The sequence below is a fragment of the Tasmannia lanceolata genome, unplaced genomic scaffold (genome assembly GCF_043159265.1).
Source record: "Tasmannia lanceolata isolate RefF3 unplaced genomic scaffold, GAP_Taslan_0.1 ptg000012l, whole genome shotgun sequence".
Lineage (NCBI taxonomy): Eukaryota > Viridiplantae > Streptophyta > Magnoliopsida > Canellales > Winteraceae > Tasmannia > Tasmannia lanceolata.
The window spans coordinates 14,214,295-14,237,611 of record NW_027518689.1 but is presented as its reverse complement, the minus strand read 5'-3'; the positions used below and the strand labels follow the sequence as shown (position 1 = coordinate 14,237,611).

The 23,317-nt window shown below is 41.6% G+C and overlaps 1 protein-coding gene across 5 annotated transcripts in view; it reads left to right on the top strand.

Annotated features, from left to right (window-relative positions):
* The window catches only part of LOC143887635 (AFG1-like ATPase family protein), a 105,071-nt gene that overhangs the window by 61,986 nt on the left and 19,768 nt on the right, over window positions 1–23,317 (top strand). For all 5 annotated transcript variants that reach the window (XR_013254316.1, XM_077391746.1, XM_077391745.1 and 2 more), the window contains 4 exons: window positions 7,750–7,871; window positions 8,162–8,231; window positions 8,680–8,772; window positions 14,308–14,435. Coding sequence is in view for 4 of the 5 variants with exons in the window: in XM_077391746.1 (XP_077247861.1) it covers window positions 7,750–7,871; window positions 8,162–8,231; window positions 8,680–8,772; window positions 14,308–14,435 (413 nt within the window). In the remaining variant the exon portion in view is untranslated. The remainder of the gene's footprint in view (window positions 1–7,749; window positions 7,872–8,161; window positions 8,232–8,679; window positions 8,773–14,307; window positions 14,436–23,317) is intronic.

Genomic DNA, 23,317 nt, shown 5'->3' with positions numbered 1-23,317 from the left:
TTTGAATAGGGTAGGTTAGGATTAGTTTAGGGTTTCAAATAAAGTTAGGATCACAGTCTCAAACCACTTGAATGATATGGTTAAGGTTTCAATGAGATTGGATGGTGCGGTTTAGGAGGAAATATGTAGTAAAGATGATGATGCTAGGGTTTCGAAGGAATAGAAGAGGGTGAAGGGATAACACTGTGTGAGTAGCTCTTTGGATCAATTGTTGATATCCCCTCTTGAACTTTAATCAACCTTGCTTTGATACAATGTAGAAATATAGAGTAAATGGATCAAACCTGGGAGTTGACCACCTGAGTGGTTAGAAAGAAGGAAAGCAGAAGAGAGGAGAAAGGCAGAAGAAGAGAGGAGGGAATGAATTTTGTGAGTGTTAAATTCCACCCCAACCCTCGATGATTGCACTGCATGGTGTGTATGGATCCCATACCAAGATTAATTGTCTCTTAAAAAAGATCAAGGGCATGCATTACATCATTGGAAATTGGAATATTCCTTTTCATAATCTTAACACTTCGGTGGAGAAGTTTGTGTGACGTGGCAGGTCACACATGACTTGTCGGGGCCCACAAATATGGCCCCTCCTGTGAAATAATCACAGGAGGGGCAAAACCAATCCCCAAATCGCCTTCGTGTGCTTTTCTTAGCTCCCCATTTAGGATCCCCCCCCCCCCCAAACATGTCATGCCGGATGGCTTCTCTCATGTAGGGAAATGGTTGGAGGAAGTGGTTTTACCTTCTTTTGCTAGCACCATCTGCATCTATTCCGGCAGTTGAAGTTGCAGTAATTGCAGAAGAAGCAAAACCAGTCCCCCGACCGCATTTCATAAAAAAGCTGGAAATCAATTGCAAAAGGTTGGAGAAAAAGTTAATTTAAGAAAAGCATGCATTCCTTTGTTCTAAATTAAATTTCCACCAATGTACCTGGAGATCTTCCTTGTGTATCATGATTGTTTCCACTTTCTTGTTTGATTGCACCTTGCTGTAACGATTATTAGTGACTAAAAATTACTCTATAGAAGTGTGAGAAAAGAGTAAAGGAAAAACAATATGAATCTTAACAGAAAATAGGAAGCCGTTGAATGAAATTCGAATTAAGAAGAACAGAGGTGGACAGCTATAGATAGAAGCAAATTCACTTGCAGGTATCAATGGCCGAAAGAAAAATGGCTTGCATTAGCAAGATAGAGTAGTTAATAGGAAAGGCAATCTTACATGGAAGAGGACCTCTCTCTAAACTTGCCGAACAACAAGGATTTCAGATCCTTGAGGAAAGCTCAATTCACGGTCAGAAAGGAAAATTTTCACTCCAGAAATTTCTTCATCCATATCTGACGTCCTCACCCCATATCTGCGAAGCCCCTCACACAAATCCTTGACAAGGGAATCAAATCCTTGCACATGATTCACCTTTCTTCACTGGCCGAATCGGAGACCCTTTTCTTCACCTTTCTTTACAGGCCGAAGAGGAGACCCTCACATGAAGAACAAATAAAAATAAAAAACTCTCAATGCCTCTTAATAGGCGGATTACAAAGTTGAAAGCTCACAATCACTCCTAAAGATAGCAAAGATAAAAGCCCTATGGAGTGCCCTCTTGAACGAATGTTGAAATACAAGTTCAAAGAGGTTTTTGCTTTTGAATGAAAAGTTGAAGCTCAAAGAGAAATGGGATTTTGATCTTTTTCAAATGTTCAAAAAGCTTGTAGAGATAGGTTTTAATGATGTATATATAATGTATTTGAAAATATGACCGTTTGGGATAAAACTGTAAATAAACGGCTTGAAAAAGTCAAGCAGAAAACGCCCCAACGGCTAGTTTGCTCGACCGCGGTGGTCAACCGAGCTACAGCGGTCGCCGCCCCTATCGGGGGCCCTATTATATTTTCAAATTTCTTACCGTCGCGGTCGACTGGCCACATGGCAGTCGCTCGGCGAGGGCTTACTGTTTGCTCAAAAAATTTGGCTCAAAAACCTATCTCGGTCGACCGACCCACGGCGGTCGCTCGCCCTAGACCAAATTGGATTGTTCTATTTCAAATAGAAGCGCATCCGCGGTCGCCTGGATTAACCCGGTCAACCGGCCCGATAAGATTCGAGATGGCCTGGATTTCTAGGTTCCATCCCGCGGTCGACCAACCCTGTATAAAATTCCATTTTTACTTTAAAGATTAGGGGCTTTTGGGCTATGGTCTATGGGCTAAAGTCCAAGGTTTTCAAACACATTTTTGGGTGTGTTGATGGTTTTCAAAGATGTAAAATGTTAAGTATAAAAGCCATTTGAAAACCTTTTGAAAGTGCTTTTAAACATACAATCAAGAGGACTCCAAATACTTTATAAAAATAAGAACCTTGAGTCTTCTTGGAATGTCTTGGCTCCTTTGCACTTTCTTGGACTTCTTCGGCTTGAGAGAACATCTTGTTCTTGTCTTGACTCTTGTGACTTGTCCTCCAATCTTCAATGCATGTTGAGTAAAATTTCATTTTTACTTTAAAGATCAGGAGCTTTTGGGCTATAGTCTTTGGGCTAAAGTCAAAGGTTTTCAAACACATTTTTGGGTATGTTGATGGTTTTCAAAGATGTAAAATGTTAAGTATAAAACCATTTGAAAACCTTTTGAAAGAAACATAAAATCAAGAGGACTCCAAATACATTCTAAAAATAAGAACCTTGAGTCTTCTTGGAATGTCTTGGCTCCTTTGCACTTTCTTGGACTTCTTCGGCTTGAGTAAACATCTTTTCCTTGTCTTGGCTCTTGTGACTTGTCCTCCAATCTTCAATGCATGTTGAGTAAAATTTCATTTATACTTTAAAGATCAGGGGCTTTTGGGCTATGGTCTTTGGGCTAAAGTCAAAGGTTTTCAAACACATTTTTGGGTGTGTTGATGGTTTTCAAAGATGTAAAATGTTAAGTATAAAACCATTTGAAAACCTTTTGAAAGAAACATAAAATCAAGAGGACTCCAAATACATTCTAAAAATAAGAACCTTGAGTCTTCTTGGAATGTCTTGGCTCCTTTGCACTTTCTTGGACTTCTTCGGCTTGAGTACACATCTTTTCCTTGTCTTGGCTCTTGTGACTTGTCCTTCAATCATCAATGCAGGTTCAGGTGTCACCATGACATGTTCAACTCCAAGCTCCTTCTTGACACTTGCTTAGGAACTTGTGGGATCTTCATGTTGAGCTACTTTACTTGAGCATCTTCAAATGAGGATGACTCCGATGTAGGTGCAAGCTCTTGGTTCCTTTGATCCTTGATCCACAAGTCATGTGTTATTAAGAGTTGTGTAATGGCGATTATGACATGAAATTCCTGTATACAACACAACACCTCAAAGCAACACATTAGTCCATAAATGTAATCAATTTGGTTTGCTATCATCAAAACAAGAAGGTAAGATGAATGATTAACCCATGGGAACCCTTGGGCTTACAATCAGTTAGCCAGCTGTCCTGGCTAACTTCTTGGGACAGATGGCAACACTTGTGGCAGCAACTTACTGCTGATCTCATGTGCTCTATACTACATGCTGACGTGGCAGCAACCTGCTGAGCTCATCCTCTCCCATTGCTTCTAGCCTTATACGACCAACACAACATTCTACACGTCTACATCCCTCTTCTCCCTTACAATGCTCCCTCCCTTACACACCCCATGTTTACTACATTTAAAGACAACACTCACCACTATATGTACAAAAGATACACACTCTACAAGAACTGTTATCAATGATGGATAAGCTTGGTTAAGTTTTCTGTCTTTCTGATCGGCAGAGGGCTTTTGGGTTCTTGAATGTACCAAGGACTTCTTCTTCCATATGCTCGGCATTGTCCCTGTCATCATGGTCTTTATCAGTGAGACAAAGCATCTTGTAGCCTCATTTGAACACTACGAGAGGAGAGGGCTGCAACAAATAACCTACCTATAAGAGGAAGAAAGGTCTTCACATGAAACAAAATGGTTAATGGGGTGGTTCATAAAAGATACTCTTCGGAATGCAAAGGGCAAATTAGGAATCCCATAACTAAAAGAAACAAGAGGAGATGAACAACGAGAAGGAGGTAGGAGGAATGATATTTCCTGGAATCGAAGGATCTGATCTAGGAATGTGAACTTGTAGTTGTGTCTTTCCTTTCCTGTTCATCATTACATATGTTTTCATTCATATACTCTCGATATCCCCTTCAAGTTCTTGACTAGGACTACTATGACTGAGAGTACTTTCCTCCTTGGACAAGACAAAGCTCCTCTCACCTATATTGTAACTTCACCTACGAGAGTAGGTCGTCCGACGCCACTTTTCTTTCTTTCGAACAATATTGTACATCTTCAAAGTGTAGGCCATCACTTGTCTTTCTTTTGAAAATTATTGTACATCTTCAAAGAGTGACATTCTTTGAGACATATTTTTCCAGTTTCTGGATTAATGCACGTGCACCCTTTTCTAGACAATCTCTTGAAGGATCTGGATTTTGAACAAGCCATACACATCAAAAGAAACAAGGGAATGTTAAATGGGAAACTAGCAAATTTAAGGGAACCAGAAGGAGATTGATTATTCAATATGGTAGTAAGTTGACTCTTAATCAAATAACTAGTAGTTACGACAACATAACACAAGTAATGTTAAGATACATGCATTTCTATGAGAAGTACACGAGTAACTTCGAATAAGTGAATGATTTTTTCATTCTGTTATATCATTTTGTGGAGGTGTGCTTGTACACGAAGATTTCTTTTACAAATAAACTTGAAGGACTCCATAAAGGTATTCGCCACCATTGTCAAAATGGAAGATTTGTTTCAATTGAATTGATTTTGAATGCATTTGAGAATATAACGATGAACCGCATTCTATCCTTCATTAAGTAGATACAACTCATTTAAGTAGCTTCATCAACAAACAATATTTAATAACGAAAACCAACATAAGAAACAATGGTTGCAAGACCCTAGACACGAGAATGAATTAAATGGAAAAGAGAAGTATAACCATGATTTAAACTCTAGTATAAACCATGGTTGAAAAATTGTGAAGCGAGTGCGAGAAGCAATATGGGAAGAGAGGGGTCTAAACCAGAAAAAATGCGGGAAGCGAAATGCGTAAGAAATTGTGGTTGCAATTCCCTAGACATGAGAATGAATTAAATGGAAATGAGAAGTATAATCGTGATTTAAACTCTTAGTATGAACCATGGTTGAAAATTGTGAAGCGAGTGCAAGAAGTGATGTGGGAAGCAAGGGATCTAAAACCGAAAAAATGCGGGAATGGGTCAAACAGGATTCACTTAAGTTTTATATGAAACTTTAGATGCTTTTTTATGTTATAAATGCCCTCATTTTTAAATATACTCCTTTGACATTATCAAAAGCAGAACACGTATTTAGGACAAAAGTAATCGCATAAATAGGATGTGTAATCTTAATTATGAGGAAACATGTAGAAATCGTCCACTCACAATGGCGAGAGCCTCTCTGCAAAGCAAGGGTAAGGCTACGTACATCTAGCCCTCCCCAGAGCCCGCAATGGAGGGAGCCTCGTGCACTGGGCCACCCTTTTATGTAGCAATCGTGCACACGCTAAATTTGGGAAACAATCCACCCAACTCATGTCCTTCACTAATTATCTTCTTCGTCCATTGGTCTTGAAAGACACAATAGGAAGGAAAGAGCACTATATTGGAGTTTAGAGATTTGGTCATGTTACTTATAGAAAAGAATATTATTAGACAAATGAGAACATGAACATAAGGGAAAGCCGAGGAAATAAGGATGGTTCCCCTCCTAAAGATTTTGGTAAGTGTTCCATTAGCTAATTTTACATTACCCGTGAAGTTTGAAAGTTCAAAACAAGATAGCAAATGACGCTTATCGATCATATGATTAGTAGTCCTAGAGTCAATTCCCTAGGGGTCTGAGTGGGTGAAAAGAGTTTTATGGAAAGATGATTATGTACCACTTGGCTAAAGTCGTTGTGCGAGCGAAAGACATAGCCCTAGGGTGGTTCATGCCTGAGACATGGATTATATTACCTTCTGAAGAAGAATGAGGTCATGAGTACTCAGCTCAATAGGCTTAGTGGAGGCACTGTTAGCCATCGATGGTCGCTTCTGAAAGTGTCGTAGCTGGTGAAAATATATAATAAAATAAAAACTATAAAGATTCGAAGGGTCCCCCCTCCCCCTAAATCGTGATGGGGATCATCCTTCCCTACAATCAAGAAGAATTTAACTAGGAGGATGGAGCCCGTAAGAGGGTTAGAAGAGTCGTTTATTTAGTCTTAGGGTGTTATTTGAGTCATTTTAAGTTACAGGAGGATATTCTAGTCTTTTTGTTATGAAATCACTTCACTTAAGTGAATATCTTATAAAAGTGGAGTTAAAAGAGTCTTTTATTTAGTCTTAGGGTGTTATTTGAGTCATTTTAAGTTATAGGAGGATATTATAGCCTTTTTATTATGAAATCACTTGTGACTTAAGTGAATATCTCATAAAAGTGGAGTCCATCATGTATTACAAAAGTTTTAAGTGTGTGTGTGTGTGTAAGAGAGAGAGAGTCTTTGTTGTGTTTTAGTCACTTGAATGACTCCATTTTTTAAGTAAATAGATGTAAATAGATGTCCTAGTTTGTCTTAGCTCAAGAGCCTACATCTGTAAATTCTTTGGCCCCACTTTTGCATAGAATTATGAATTGTATGAATAAAAGCTCCTTTGCTTTGTGCAAGCCCTGGATGAGTGATTCTCCCACTGATCTTGGTGCAATGACTCGATCAACCTAAGGTGTGGTACCTCAGGATACCTAGGTAGCTTCTATCCCACTAAGTTCCTCCTTCATTTGTTTTGTTCTCTTCTCGACATTTGTTTCTTATGTTTTTAGTTTCTGCAACCACTCGTAGTTTTCCAATCCTATCCGTTGATCCAACTGTTATTTTCTACAAATTCTAGAGTCTGGTCCTTTCCAAGACCGCCGACACATTTCCAAATTTCAGGTTGTTCCATCGTTGGGATCGAAACCACAATCATATACTATCGATTTGATGAATCCAATGGTTGGGATTTGAAATTGCGTGAAGATCAGATCTATAACTTCTTAGATCAGATCTATAACTTTAGGAAATCTTTTGTCAGTAATTTCCTAAATCTTTTGGGCATATAGCTTTTGTCATGGCGATGGCGACATGCCCACCTCTTGTATTTTTTCCTAGATCGCATCTCCTAAATCTTTTGTCAGTAATTAAATTTATTTATTTAATTTTTATGTTTTAGGCATATAGCTTTTGTCAATAAATTTCCTGTGTTTTGAGAAATAGTACTTTTTGGACTTGGAAGGATCTCCTAGATTTGGTAGGGGAGCTATGAGATGTGATTCATTGGGCATTATGGGTATTCAATTTAGTGGATTCTTTCTTTCTTTTTTTCCTTTGGGGGTTTAGGCATGGCGACATGCCCACCTCTTGTATTTTTTCTAATATCAATAAAATTAAGTTGACCCAGGTTCATTGATATATTCTGTGTTTCTATGTCAATCTGACCCTTCAAACTTAAAGCACACCTTGAAATTTTATTGAATTGCAATCATGTGCTTTGAAATAGTACTTAAGCATTTGATTCATCTAAGGAAAAGATAGATATTGTGTCAGTTTCTTCCTAGTTTAGGAAATTTTCACATCCTTATTAATTGACCTTGAGTAAGAGATGTATACCATCTTCATAACTAAATGTAAAATCGAGTATTAATCTGCAGGTTCACTACTTCTGGCCTTTGGATTGCCGAGCTATTACAGAATTTGAGAAGATGTGGTGTAAAATCACCAACCAATCTGGAGGAAGGATTATCCCTCATACAATTCCTGTGATGTTTGGAAGGTATGTTTTAATTCATAACATGTTCAGTTTTTTAAATTAGATATAGAGCACTGCTAGAAAAATGGGATTTCGTTCTGGGAAAAAAAATGGGCATCAGCCATTGGAGCCACATCCACTAAAATACAAATGGAGGGAGCTCAAATCCCCACAAAAGCAATTAATACTCATTGAAAAGGGTCAAATCAACGGTCATTTCAGTCCTGTTTTTATTTTCTAAACGGAATCCCATTTTCAAAGTGTTTTCCTTAGAGATATCTTCCAGTTAATGGTCATATTATGTTTTAAATCAGAATGCTGGAAGTTCCTGCAAGCTGTAATGGCGTAGCACGATTCACATTTGATTATCTGTGTGGTCGCCCGGTAATTTGTTTGCCTTCGTATAATTATCGTGTTATATATAATTTAGAATTATATATATATTTTTTTGAATGGTTAGTCTTATACTCTTATGTATCCATTAATGGTAAAAATGCCACCCGTAAGGATCCCAATGTTGTTCTTGAGATTTATCCGCTTCTTGATGCCATTGCCTTCCTAGTAGGGCTCAATGATATTATACGCATACATAACAAAGTTGATTAAATACTAATACCAAAAGAGCAAAAAAAGATCGCTTCTATATTTGTCTTTTTTAGTCTTATTTTAATTCATCAGCTGGTTATCCTTATTAAACATTTTTCAATTAAAAAGGTTCTTGCTCTCAAGAATCAGGATAGCATGATCATTTATTATACCTTATTTCTTTCCCAATGTTCTTATTTTATTCCTATGGGATTTTTGCTAATATTCTAATCCTAATTGTCCTCAGGTGGGGGCAGCAGATTATATTGCAGTTTCCAAGAATTATCACACAGTTTTCATATCAGACATTCCTGTGATGAGTATGCGTATTCGTGACAAGGTATTCCTGTTGGTATTCTCATTCTATGCCATACCTGTTGCCAAATGTTTCACAGTTACTATGTAACTCAGTGTTCAAAAACTTTCTGCAACTCGGACCCTTGCCTTGTTGACTCTGTTTGGTTTGGCTCTGATATCACTTTCAAACTTGAAAAAACATTGGCCTTGTCAACAATATGTAGGCATATGTTTTATAAAATTTGTTTCATTGACTCTCCCAAGTTGACTCCAAAATTGAACTTACAATTTGTTGAGGAAGAGAATGAGAGAAAGAAATTGTGAGTTAGGGGGTCTCCCCCTCACTTATGTATTTATATATAATGAGAAATGTATAAAAGACGGATATGCCCATAGGCATATACATACACTAACACTCCCCCTCAAGCTAGAATGTATATGTCAAACATTCCTAGCTTGCTACAATTATCACTCAACTTAGTTTTGTTCAATGGCTTGGTAAACATATCCGCTAATTGGTCCACCGATCTAGTGAACACTGTGCATATTTCTCCTTTTTGAATCCGGTGCCGAATGAAGTGGCAATCAACCTCGATATGTTTAGTTCTCTCATGAAAGACTGGATTTGTGGCAATGTGAATCGTTGCCTTGTTGTCGCAATATAACTGAGAAGGAGATAATGGGGAGAAACCGATCTCTGACAAGAGAGAACGTAACCAAATGAGTTCTCCACTTGTGTGTGCCATAGCTCTATACTCCGCCTCTGCACTAGATTTGGAGATAACATCCCGTTTCTTACTCCCCCATGACACAAGATTACGTCCCACAAATGTGCAGTATCCTGTGGTAGATCTTCTATCAGCTGGAGATCCTACCCAATCTACATCTGTGTACCCTTCTATCTTCTGACGTTCATGTTTCTTGAATAGCAACCCTCTACCTGGAGCACTTTTTAAATACCGATGAATCTGAAGAACTGCTACCCAATGTGAAGTACGAGGTGAATTCATTTGTTGGCTGGCAGCACCAACAGCAAAGGAGATATCTGGGCGTGTGACTGTAAGGTAGATAAGTTTACTAACCAGCCTCTTGTATCTCCCTGGGTCATCTAACAAGTCTCCCTCTTCAGGTAGTAACTTCACATTTGCGTCCATGGGAACTGAGGCAGGTTTCACTCCAAGACAACCTGTCTCCTCAAGCAGGTCTAAGACATATTTCCTCTGTGAGAGAGAAATTCCCTTTGTCGAATATGCAACTTCTATACCCAAGAAGTATCTAAGACGACCCAAATCCTTGGTAGAGAACTCATTTTGCAAGAATGCCTTCAATTTCTGGATCCCATACTGCCAGTGATGATGATGCCATCGACATAGACTATCAAGAGTACACACCCAACTGTAGACTGACAGCTGAAGACAGAATGATCAACTGCACACTGCTTAATACCAAAGCGCATAATGGTATCACTGAACCTTCCAAACCATGCTCTAGGAGACTGCTTAAGACCGTAAATGGCTTTCTTTAATCGACACACAGAGGATGACATCTCCCCCTAAGCAACATACCCAGAAGGTTGCTCCATGTAAACTTCCTCTGTTAGCTCACCATGAAGAAAAGTATTTTTAGCATGCAACTGATGTAGAGGCCATCTCTGATTAACAGCAAGACAAAGTAGAACACGCACTGAAGGAATCTTCGCCACAGGAGAAAATGTCTCGCCATAGTCCACCCCAAACGTCTGAGTGTACCCTTTGGCAAACAAGCGTGCCTTAAGGCGCTGAACAGAGCCATCAGGCAAATATTTCACAGTATAGAACCAACGACACCCAACGGGGCGTGTACCAGGAGGCAGTGGAACTAAATCCCAAGTCTGATTTGCCTGAAGGGGCGTGCAAAGAAACAGAAGATAGAGAGGACACAAAACTGCGGAAAGCAGGCGTGAGAGCATCATATGAAACTAAAGACGAAATAGGATGACCAGTACTATGAGACCGAGTGCGGGAGGCAATAGGATGAGCTGTAGAGTTATGGCAGCGCTGATAGGTCTTCTTAATTAATGGAGCCGGGGGCCGAGAAGGTACCTGTAAGGGAGGAGAGGTATCTGGAATAGGAACCACAGAAGGAGAAGGTAAGAAAGATGATGGAGTTGGACAGACTACCGGGTCAGGAAAAACGGGAATCGATAGAGGAAGATCTAAAGAATGAGAGAGAGGGGTCGTATCTGGAGGGCTCAGTCTCGAAGAACGAAACATCCGTCGAGACATAGGATCGACGCAACTGAGGGCTATAATAGTGATAACTTTTCTGGGTGTGTGAGTAGCCGAGGAAAATGCATCGTTCAGATTTATTGTCTATTTGATCAAAACCAGGTCCAAGATTGTGGACAAAGCAAACACCCGCGAATACCCGAGGAGGAAGAGGAAATGGCTCATGATGAGGACGTAAAATTGAGAAAGGGGATGAGCCGTCTAGAACCGAGGATGGAAGCCGATTGGCCAGATAGTTAATAGTGAGAACTGCATCGCCCCAATAAGATTTGGGAACTCGCATCTAGAAGAGAAGAGTGCGAGTTCCATCCAATAATGATCGCATTTTCCGTTCAGCGACATCATTCTGTTGAGAGGTGTGAGCACAAGAAGATTGATGTAGTATACCACGAGTGGGAAGAAATTCCTCAAAATCATTGGACTTTGAGAAATATTCCCTGGCATTATCAGTACGAAGGCATTTGAGAGTGCAATTAAATTGGTTAGTAATTTCTTAATGAAAAGTACGAAAAACAGAGAATACTTCTGAGCGATCTTTTAGTAAATAAATCCAACACACACGTGAATAATCATCAATAAAGATGACAAAATAATGATGTCCAAAAATAGAAGTAGTCCACGCGGGACCCCATACATCGGAATGCACTTAATCAAAAGGGTGCGAGGCCCGACTAACAGGCCTAGACGGGAAGGACACCCTATGGTGTTTCCCAAGTTCACAGGCCCCGCACGTAAAGGGGGTAACAGAAGAAGAAACTATAGATGTCCGTCGCAAAAGAATCAAGGCTGGGATGTCCAAGACGGCAGTGCCACTGATATTCGTCGCTGGAGCTGTGTAAAATGGTACGAGAAGGGCTACAGTCCAAACGATAAAGCCCATCTATCTCACGGCCCGAGCCAATCGTCCTGCCAGTCAAGAGATCCTGAAACAAGCAGTAAGAGGGATAAAATGAGACAGAACAGTTGAGATTTTTAATAAGCCCTGACTGAGAGTAAATTAAAGGGTGACTTAGGTACACATAGAACATAGGACAATGTAAGTCCAACACTAGGAGAAATATCACCAACACCAAAGATAAGAGTGGAGCTCCCATCAGCCAGTGTGATGGACTGATCAGAAAGTGGACGAAATGAACGAAGTGTGGAAGAAGTACCTGTCATATGATTGGAGGCTTCAGAATCAATGATCCAAGAGCTGGAGCTAGTAAGAAGAGATGTAGGGGAGCTACCTGGCTGAGCAAAAGTCGCAGTCGGGGGATGGATGGTAGACCTGAGACGCTTTAACTCATCATAGTCAGCACGAGACATAAAAACACCATCAGCCTGAGGCCCAGTGCTGGGTGGAATGGAAGCAGAGGAGGGCTCAGAAGAATCTGGTGCAGCGACGTGTGCGGAGCGGCCAAAACGAGCCTCAGAGGAAGGACGAAGCTCAGGATGCAAAACATAGCAAGTCTCCATATAGTGTCCCTCACGACGACATTGCGAACAATATGGACGCGACCGGCCACCACGCCCTGCAGGAAGATCGCGTCCACTACCACGACCACCATGGCCAGAGTCACGGCCACGACCAAAGGTGCCGCCACCCCGAGTAGCATGGTCACCTACGTTATAGGCAGCAGTGGCAGTAATATCAACCAAAGGAGCCGACACAGAGTCACCAAGAGTACATTGTTGGGCACGCAACTAAACCTCATGAAGAGAGGGCATCGTGCCAGATCCAAATATCTGCTGACGGAGATGCATGTACTCAGGACCCAAAGTCTTGTAAAACTGAACGACACGTATCTGATCACGCTGCTGCGCGGCCGTAGTCAAATCAGTGGTAAGAAGCATAAGAACATCTAACTGCTGGCAATGGGAAACAAACTGATTGTAGTAGGTCGAGAGAAGAGTGTCTCCGCGACGAAGGTTCATCCACTGAGAATATGTGGAACAGATTCGAGAGAGGTTGCCTTTCCTGGAGAAGGTAGTAGGAGTATGATCCCAAACCTGGTGAGCAGTGGGAAGGTGTATCATGGTCCCGGAAATCTCAGGGGACATACTCTGCCAGAGGAGAGTACGGATAAGGGCATCATCCTGCTCCGACTTATCATAAGTGGGATCACTAGAAGGAGGGGGCTCATAACGAAGAATTGAAATCTTTCCCCTAGAAATGAGATAGGTTTGCACAGCCACTTTTCAATTCAGCTAAGTGGAACCATCTAGCCTGACTGTGGTCATGGGAGGAAAAGAACCATCCATTGAAGAAGACGGAAGGTTATAAAAGGAAGAGGATGGGCGAGCCTTAGGAACAGTAGCCACAGGGGGCCGCCCGAGAGAGGGATCCTCAATCACGGGGCTATCCATGAGTAACTAATCAAAGAGAGAATCAACTGACAAGAAGAAACGATGCCAAGGCGGAGAGCAAAGAAATCAATAATGGAGATCGCGGCTCCGAAGAGAGACAAATGATAAATAGGGCATGAAAGAAACCCTTGCTGACATGATGAAGACACACAGATCTAGGGATACAAGATCAGAGCCGCGAAAAGAAGACGAAAGTAGGTAAAAAAGATTTAAGTCATTGGGAGAAGAAAGACGGAGAGACAGTGAGGCTGCAGGAGCAGATTTCTAGGGTATAAAAATGGTTTTTTTTAAGGGTACTGTAGCGGGTTACTGTAGCGGGGAGGGGAGGCGATGGGGTAGGTTACTGTAGCAGGGACTGGAGGAGTTAGGGGAAAGGGAAGAGGGGCAGTGGGAGGAGGAGAAGGGAAGGGAAAGGAAGAGGGTGGGGGGCGGGGATGTTGGGTTAGGGTTAGGGTTAGGGTTAGAGGAGAAGGGAGAAAAGAAGAAGGAGGGTGAGGGGGCTGCTATGGAGGACCCTAGGGAATCAAAACACTAGGGCTCTGATACCATGTTGAGGAAGAGAATGAGAGAAAGAAATTGTGAGTTAGGGAGTCTCTCCCTCACTTACGTATTTATATATAATGAGAAATGTACAAAAGACGGATATGCCCATAGGCATATACATACACTAACACAATTCATGCCTAAGTTCTTGAATGTTCAAGTAAAGATGACTCAAGAATTGAACTTACAATTCCTGCCTAAGTTCTTGAGTGTTCAAGTAAATTATAAATTACGGAATCTACCGTAATTTTCCTTTTGAATGCACAGTATGTGTTCATATTATATGAATTGGTTGTCTTTCATTGAATCAATTGATTTAATTGCTTCAATAGATATAAGGAAGTTCCCGGATATTTATTATATTTTCCCTATGACTATTTCTTTTCTTGATGTTATTCTAATATCTGGTTATGCTTTAGGCGCGGAGGTTTATCACCCTCGTTGATGAGCTATACAATCATCACTGCTGCCTTTTCTGTACAGCAGAAGCTTCTATTGATGATTTATTCCAAGGAACAGATGAGGGGACACTTTTTGATTTAGAAAGGTAATTCATGTTTATGTTTCCAACCCTAAAGTTTGAACTTTTGGTTACGCATGCTGGGGCCATTTGAAACCATCTGAGACATGCTAAATAGTGTATGTTTCCAGGTTATATAATTTCCTCAGTTTTAATGAAAATGTTGTTATGCATTTTAACATAAATTAGAAGATTTTTTTGTTGCACTCACTGTTGCAATGATCAAATTAATTTAGAGAACTTTAAAGATGACTTATGCATTTCCTTTTTTTTTAATCCAGAATTTGTCTACGGACACAGGCCGGCACCTGAGATTATATTCATAAAGAGATAAAGATTAGATGATGGCATAGGCTGCCTTGCCTCAAAACCCACTTTAAAATAAAAAGATGAATAAGAAACAAATGGCCTACAAGTATGCCTGTCAAAAAAAGAAGGAAAGAAATGCCCATTACGATCTATCCATGAAGAAAATTTGGAATGCCCAACAGATGACATCCAACATACCTTGTAACAATAGCAGGGAGATCTTTACATTCCCAGACTATCTAGGAGAGCTTTAGACCATAACTTCATATTAGTACCAGTCCCATAGAAGCTTGCAAAAGCAAGAATTATATTTGCATTAGAGTCACGAAAGATACTACCTTCAGAATTTCCTGTGTTTCCTTTGGACACACCATCGATATTTAATTTTATCATATTACTTGAATGCCTTCTCCAAGTACTCAAAGCAGCTTTAGGAGTTTTTGGATTAACAATAGTCACGCCTATATTAAAAAGACCCAACCTTCTAAAACTGGAGAAGGCTTCTTCGGTTTGAAGATTTTAGTAATCACGCCTATATTAAAAAGAACCATCACTTCTAAAAGTGGAGAAGGCCTCTTCAGTTTGAAAACTTTAGAAAAGAATTTAGCCAATCCAATATCGCAATATCGAATTCAGCGTCTATACTCGAACTTGGGAGAGTTGATCCATAAAATGCTGGCCAAATGAAGGATCTGGATCACACTAATTTCATGCGACTCTACTTAAGTTAGTATTCTCATATTAAGCTGTCTTATAGTCTCAATCTCCAAGAGAGATGACTATCATGGATGTCTTCAGAAGCCGTCAAATTCTTCCTTCGGTGGCCGCTGTTTCTGGGTTTCCAGTGGATTCTCTTATTTGTTCGTGTGGTCTTAATCTTGACCATCTAGTGGGGCACTTCCCAAATTTTATTGAATCAAGGTATCATGCTTTGGAAGTGTTTGAATCCTTGGGGGTCCTTAATATCTATTGCCGGAGGACATTAAGTTTGTTCGGGCTAGGTGACAATCTGGCTAGACCCCAGTGGGCTCCTCCCAGATCCCATTCGGGGTCTCTGGGAAGTATTGAGGATAGGGATACCAAAGCGAGACGATTGGATTTTGGGGCCAGAAGAATCCCTGGCCGTAGAGTCGCCGAGTTCAATAGACGTTTGTTCTCGAATGGCAGCGATTGGATGTGTTTGAAATGCCATTACAAAAGACCAAATTAGCCCCATCCATGGCTCGGACGCCTAATGTTGAGCCCTCTCAGGCTGATGTACATGATGACCTCTTGGCCCTTGAGATTCCAATTAGCCTGGTGGAGGAAAGAAAGAAGAGTCTTAAGAGTTGCCTTATTGGGAGTTTGAAATCTGGATCTTGGCTGCTGGAAGATGTATGGGAGTGGGCTCAAAGATTTTGGGGCCTTTCCGAGCTGCAAAAGCCTTACTCCATCAACTCAGTGAATATTTGTTTTGCTTCGAGTCAGAATCCCAGGCGACTGCTATTCTCAGGCGTGGAGGTGATGCCCTGGGGGGATATCTCTCCTCCTGTCTTCCCTTCAACCTTGGTTCCCAGCATATAACACGGGCGCAAGAACCATTAGGATCAGATTCTATGATATCCCTCTTCATGCCTGGTCTACGTCAATTGTGGAGATTCTCGGACAGCACCTGGGCCAGGTGGTCTAGACTTGGCTCTTTGGTAACCACGATCGTTGTATGACTTTTGCCTCGGCTTTGGTCATAACTCCCCTTTGGAAATCTATCCCCTCATCTATTAACCTAAGAGTAAATTCCAGCGTTTATTCTATACGAGTTAAGGTGATCTCCAAGCATAGTATCAATAGTCTGGCGATATCGGTAATGGGGGAATCAAGTAGTAAAGATAATTCGGCCACTTTTGAGGGCCCCGATTTGTAGGTTTCCGACATCTAGTTGCCGGCGATGGCTGATCCACCGGAAAAGGTGACAGATGCTAATCCCAAGGGTCGTGATAATGACAGGGAGCCGTTGGTGGGCCCCTGTTTGAATTTTGAATTATCCACTTCCTCGCCTGGCCCAGCAGCCGACAACTTGTCTAGAATGTCACAGAGCAGGGTTGTTACTCTGCTTGGGAGGTGGGGTCAGACTGCAGGTGGGTCAATACCGAAATCATTAATTGCTACAGCACGAGGCGAGAAAGAAAAGGCTCTTCGTAAAGATATTGCTGACTGCTGTATACTGAATTCGGCAAAGGAGAAAAAGGCTCTAAAAATTAAAACCAGATTTAATAAGGAAACTAAAAGCTCTAAGGTGAAGCGTCTACGTACAGGAAAGGTAATATACCTCGTAGAAGTACTAACCCGGAAGTACGGGTGGTAGCTACTCGAGTTGGTCTCTCTGTCTTTACAAGAAAACTCGAGGGTATTTTTAGGAAAGAGGATCACAGGAAGAGGAGACTTGTTGCTGACTCTCAAAAGCTCCTTCGGAATTTTGACAACCTCACTGAGCCAGCTATGTCAGGGAAGGAAGCGGGCCAGGACGGCAACATCTCGATCGCCCATGACTTTTCATTTGAGGCTGAAGATCTTGAACTCCTGAAAGATCCTCTGCTACAACGAAAACTGGGCAAGAAAGGAATCATCCACCTCATGTGAGGTTTCACTTAGCGCGCTAAAGAAGCGATGGGCACGACTAAGAAAAGACCCTACCAGCAATACCGGCATCGATTTTAACTCCTCTGAGACGACAAGTGATATGGAATTGCATATGCCTCTCCTCGAACTCCTAATGTTTAGTAAAATTTTAGAAACGAAAAGGCGCACTCGTCGGCATCTATGGGAGGAGGAAAAAAAGACCGTCATTAGGGACCTGGAGAATAGTCCAGACAGCCCGATTGTTGAGGCTGCTGCTCCCTTGGATATGCTAGGAGTGGACCAGTGAGTCGGGGAGCTTCCAGGGCCCAGTGGGGATTCTAAAGGTAAGGCTAAATGGGTTGCTGATAGTTCAGGAGAATTAGGAAGTCGTGGATCGTTCTCGGAAGAATTCGATGACTTGTTAACAATGGGGGACATTTTTGGGATTGGATACGATGAAGATTTGGGGGAAACCAAAGACATGTTTCTAGCAATGGCGGCAAGAGACAAGGAAGAGAAAGAGGTAAGAGCAAAAGAGGCTGAAAAGAAGGTTGGGGAGGGGATGTAAGCAATAAGTTCCTCTTCTAATTCAGTCATTTCCTAATCTTCTGGTGCGGATTCAGGATTAAAGGGAGGATGATTGTTGTGTAGATTGGTAGTTTAAAGCATAGAAGCACGAAGCGAGAGCGGGGGCGGGAGCGGAGGCGGGGAAGCGTGTGGGTCTAGAAGAGTCTTAGATTGGGAGCGCGGTAGGAGCATTAATGTAATATTTTCATCATGTCTTTCAAAATTCAAGTACATAAAAAATATTAATTTTTATGTACTTGAATTTAATTACATCAAAAGTAGTAATTTCTAGCCCTCTTCATTTTCATGCCGTCTTTCCTCTTGCCTTTTGAAGATTTTCCACCGTGCTTGCTCCAATGGAGTACTTTGAACAGTTGGAGGAGTTTATTACAAGTAAGTTGGTGAGGGGGTTACTAAAGGAATAATAGGAGCGGATTTGGAGCGCCATGATAGCGGTTTCCATCTCTTCGGGGTCGCTCTCCCTGGAAGCTCCTTCCTAAGGAGCGCCGAATCCAGGTTTCGAGTCGGGAGCGCCACCCAGAGGGAAGATTCCTGCTTCTAAAGTTTAAAGGAGTCTTTTTGAAACTCTCAGAAGAGGCCGTGGGAAGAATTTAAGTGTGGAAGGTCCATGATAAGCTTGAGAGAGTCTTTCGCTTTTGAGGCATTTTTTGTGGCTCCCCTCTTGAGGATTTGTTCTATTATGATTAAGTTTGTCGCTTTAATTATTCCTGAGGAAGTACGTGGGTGGATGAAACGATGAAGATCTTCACTAAAGCTTCAATTTCTTACACCTAGTTATCTTAGGCACTAATCTGATTCTGGAAGCAGTTGAGCAGGTGTATTGAAGCCGATTCCCTTTAGCTTGAGAGACTCTTTTTTTTTTTGAAAGTTTACAAATTTCATTGATATTTGAAGCCCAATCGGGACCAGAGGTCCCAGCCTGCTTTTACAAGTATTAAAGACACCAGACATATTCGATGGTTTACAAAAGAGACAAAGCCTACTTCCAAAAGCAAGGATAGAATATCCTTATCGTGATGGAAGACGTTCATTACAAATATGAACATATTTCAAATGCCTCCCGTAGTGCTCCCGCTTTAGCCAGAGTGTCGGCCATCTCATTTGCCGATCGCCTCCGATGTTCTAGCCTTGGATTAAGGACTCGCATTAGTATTTCCTCTACTAGCTCCTGCAATCTCCAGGGGCCCTTTGATGATTCAGAAGCCCAAGCCACTACATTGGAGGAGTCACCTTCGACTATAAGGGGACGTTGGTCGTGCTCAGAAGCCCATTGCATACCAAAGAGTAATGCTCTAACCTCAGTTTCATTAGAATCACAAATTCCACAAGGCCCTGAATATGACATGACAACTGCACCAGAAGAGTTCCTAATGACTCCTCCAACCCCCGCTCTACCAAGATTACCCAAAGAGTTGCCATCAAAATTGAGTTTCAACCATCCCGGTGGCAGGCAAGACCATTTTGGTTGAGGCTTGGAATGAATAGTTCTGTCCCATATGATTGACCACCAGTTCCTTATGAGATCCCCCAGTACATAGGGAGTTTGTTTCTTGACCTTTGTCCATGAAATCATTTCAATTTTGCTGTCCAAGGCGATGCGAGCCACAGTTCTACTTTTTTCCTGAAATGTGCGTCTATTACGTTCTTTCCAAATATTCCAGACTATGGCATATGGAACTGTGGCCTAAAGATTTCGACCCATTTCTCCGAAAGGACCTGATCGCCATCCATAAAGAAGGGAACAAATCGACTAAGGGCATACCCAAACAGTAGGCTGAGGGCCTCCACTACCATGATAAACAGGTAAGGTGCCAGTGGATCCCCCTGTCGAATCCCTCTTGAAGCTTTAAAGAAACCCTCTGCTGAGCCATTAATGATTACTGAAAAAGAATTATTTGACATCAGTGCTCTAACCCAATTTGGCCAGATGGCCCGAAACCCATTTTTTCCTGAATGAAATCTAGAACTTCCCAATCGACATGATCATAGGCCTTTTCTATATCTTTGAAAAGAAAACCCAGACGCTCACTTCGTTTTGCTGAGTCGATAAGTTCGTTAGCTATTAGGACACCGTCAAGAATCTGTCTTAATTCAATGAAGGCTCCCTGGAATTGTGATATGATATCCCCCATGTAATTCGTCACTCTTCGGGCTAGTAGTTTGGCAACTATTTTGGGAATACTGTGCATCAGGCTAATTGGACAGAAGTCTCTTATCCTAATGACACCTTCCTTTTTTGGGATTAGAGCAATGAAAGTCGCCTTCGCTACTTCACTAATGATTCCTCTCTGAGCAAATTCCACAAAGAAAGCCATAATGTCCTCTTTTAAGATCCTCTAAAAAAACTGGAAAAAAGCCATGGTGTAGCCATTCGGGCTTGGGGCTTTATCCCCAACCATTGAGAGAATAGCTTGTTCAACCTCCTCTGTAAAGTTTTGATCGAGATTATCTCTCTGACTACCCGAGACTTCTTGAAATTAAGACCCTCCATCTTCGGCCGCCACTCCACAGTTTTTTAATAGAGGCCAGAATAGAAATCCACGATTAAGGATCTGATGAGGTTGGGGTCTTCAACTATTGATTCGTTATGCTGGATGCAATTGATTAAGTTTATCCTCCTCCTGGTATTGGCTGTTCAGTGAAAGAATTTGGAATTCCTATCCCCCGCCTTAAGCCACAGTGTCCGGGATTTCTGTCTCCACCAGATCTCTTCTCTGCCCAGAATCATCTCATGTTTAGCCAGGAGATTCAGCCGAGCTAACTGATCCTCTTCTGATAATATTTCTTCCTCATGGCTTTCAAGGCCAGCCAGAACAGATGAGATAGTCTTTTTTCTCTGGCTAGATTCTTCATCAATGGTTTTTTGCCACTCCTTGATTTTAAGTTTAAGCATTTTCAATTTTTTACAAAGAACATATCCTTTCCAGCCACTGACTTGTAGCTCCGCCCACCAATATTCTACCTTTTCCGCAAACCCTGGAACTTCCAGGAGGTCTTAGTTAAATCTGAATGGACAAGGACCGCCTGAGAAATTTGAAATCTCCAGTATGAGCGAGTTGTGGTCCGATTCCGTTCTAGGCAACGCTTTCCAGGAGATGAGTGGGAAGCGTTCCTCTCATTCACGAGTCAGGAGGACACGATCCATCCATGTCTTAACAAGGCATGCCTAATTATTAGACCAAGTGAACTTTGCTCCATTGAGAGGGATGTCCAGCAATTCATGGTTCTGAATAAAACTTGAAAAATGCCTTATACTGGTTGTGCATCTGGACAGTGTGTTCTTTTCAGATGGAAAGCGGATGGTATTGAAATCACCCCCCAAGATCTAAGGACCCTGCCATGATTCTCTAAGGGAGGTCAATTCCCGCCATGATTCTAGAATATGTATTATGTTACGAACCCGATTCGGCTCATAAAGTGATTTGATCTTCTTAGAGGGAATATCGGCCTCTTGATCCACTTCGAGGGAAGGATCAATCCTCCTTTGTGCAGAAACACAATTTCTAGAATAATTTCTCCATTGATGAAATAAAAGATTACAATTTATTTATATCTCACAATCCTAAGTAACTTTCCTACATAATAAGAATCCTACCCAAATCTACTTCCTAATTAAATAATAACTTGCTATTCTAAGAGTAGCCAATATTCTAATCAAATCCCCATCTCCTACGAAATATAGATAACTACTAAAACTATTGCCAGGAATCACATTTGTTAACCGAAAGTTTAGAGAGAGAATGAATGAGTTAGGATAATCTCCCCCTGACTCATATCTTTATACTAAAACATAAAGGAATGTACAAAGTCCTAAATGCCCTTAGGCAAGTTACAAATTCCAACACTCCCCCTCAAGCTGGAATGTAGATATCATACATTCCTAGCTTGTTACATATATCACTCAATTTTGGCTTATTTAAGGACTTTGTAAACATATCAGCTAATTGGTCCCCTGACCGAGTAAACACAGTGCAAATCTCTCTTTTTTGGATTCTTTGACGGATAAAATGACAATCCACTTCAATATGTTTGGTGCGCTCATGGAAGACTGGATTGTTGGCAATGTATATTGCAGCTTTGTTGTCACAATAAAGCTGCGAAGGAAAAGATGAAATGAAGCCAATTTCAGAAAGAAGTGAACGTAGCCAAATAAGTTCTGTGCTTGTCTGTGCCATTGCCCTGTATTCAGCCTCTGCACTAGACTTAGCTATAACATCCTGCTTCTTAGTCTTCCATGAAATAAGATTGCCACCTACAAATGTACAATACCCAGTGGTGGACCGTCTATCTGCTGGGGATCCAGCCCAATCTGCATTAGAGAAGCCTTCAACTTTCATATGGCCATGTCTTTTGAACACCAATCCCTTCCCTGGAGCCCCTTTCAAATACTTGAGAATTTGTGTCACCGCAGCCTAGTGAAAGTACGTGGAGAGCTCATATACTGACTAACAACTCCAACAACATATGAAATATCTGGCCGAGTAACCGTGAGATATATAAGTTTACCGATAAGCCTGCGATACCTGCCAGGATCCTCCAACAACTCTCCTTCTGGAACGAGTTTCACATTAGGATCCATGGGTGCAGAAATTGGTTTAACTCCAAGATTGCCTGTTTCTTTTAGCAAGTCCAAGACATACTTTCTCTGTGATAGGAACAAGCCTCTAGAAGAACGAGCAACCTCTATCCCCAAGAAATACCTGAGTTGACCCAAATCCTTAGTAGAGAATTCATTTTGCAAGAAGGTTTTCAAACGCTGTATACCTTGTGAATTGCTCCCTGTGATGATTATGTCATCCACATAAACTATCAACAAAATACGCCCAGCTGAAGAGTGATAACTGAAGACTGATTGATCCACTGCGCATTGTTTCATGCCAAAGCGCATGACTGCCTCACTGAATCTCCCAAACCATGCACGTGGAGCTTGTTTGAGGCCATAGAGTGACTTTCGTAGGCGACACACCTAGGAGGAAGTCTCCCCCCGAGCAACAAACCCTGGTGGTTGCTCCATATACACCTCCTCAGTCAGGTCGCCATGGAGGAAGGCATTCTTCACATCTAGCTGATGAAGGGGCCAGCTATGATTAACAGCAAGAGCCAGGAGCACACGGACAGAGGGAATTTTTGCAACTGGACTGAAGGTCTCAGTGTAGTCAACACCAAAAGTCTGAGTGTATCCTTTCGCGACTAGCCGTGCTTTTAAGCGTTCGACAGTACCATCAGGGAGGTATTTGATGGAGAAAACCCACCGACAACCAATAGGACGGGCACCAGGGGGTAGGGAAACCAGATCCCATGTATCATTACTATGAAGAGCGCCCATTTCTAGGTTCATAGCATCACGCCAGCCAGGATGGTCAAGAGCCTCTGCCACTGACTGTGGTAAAGACATAGAAGACAAGTAGGAAACAAAG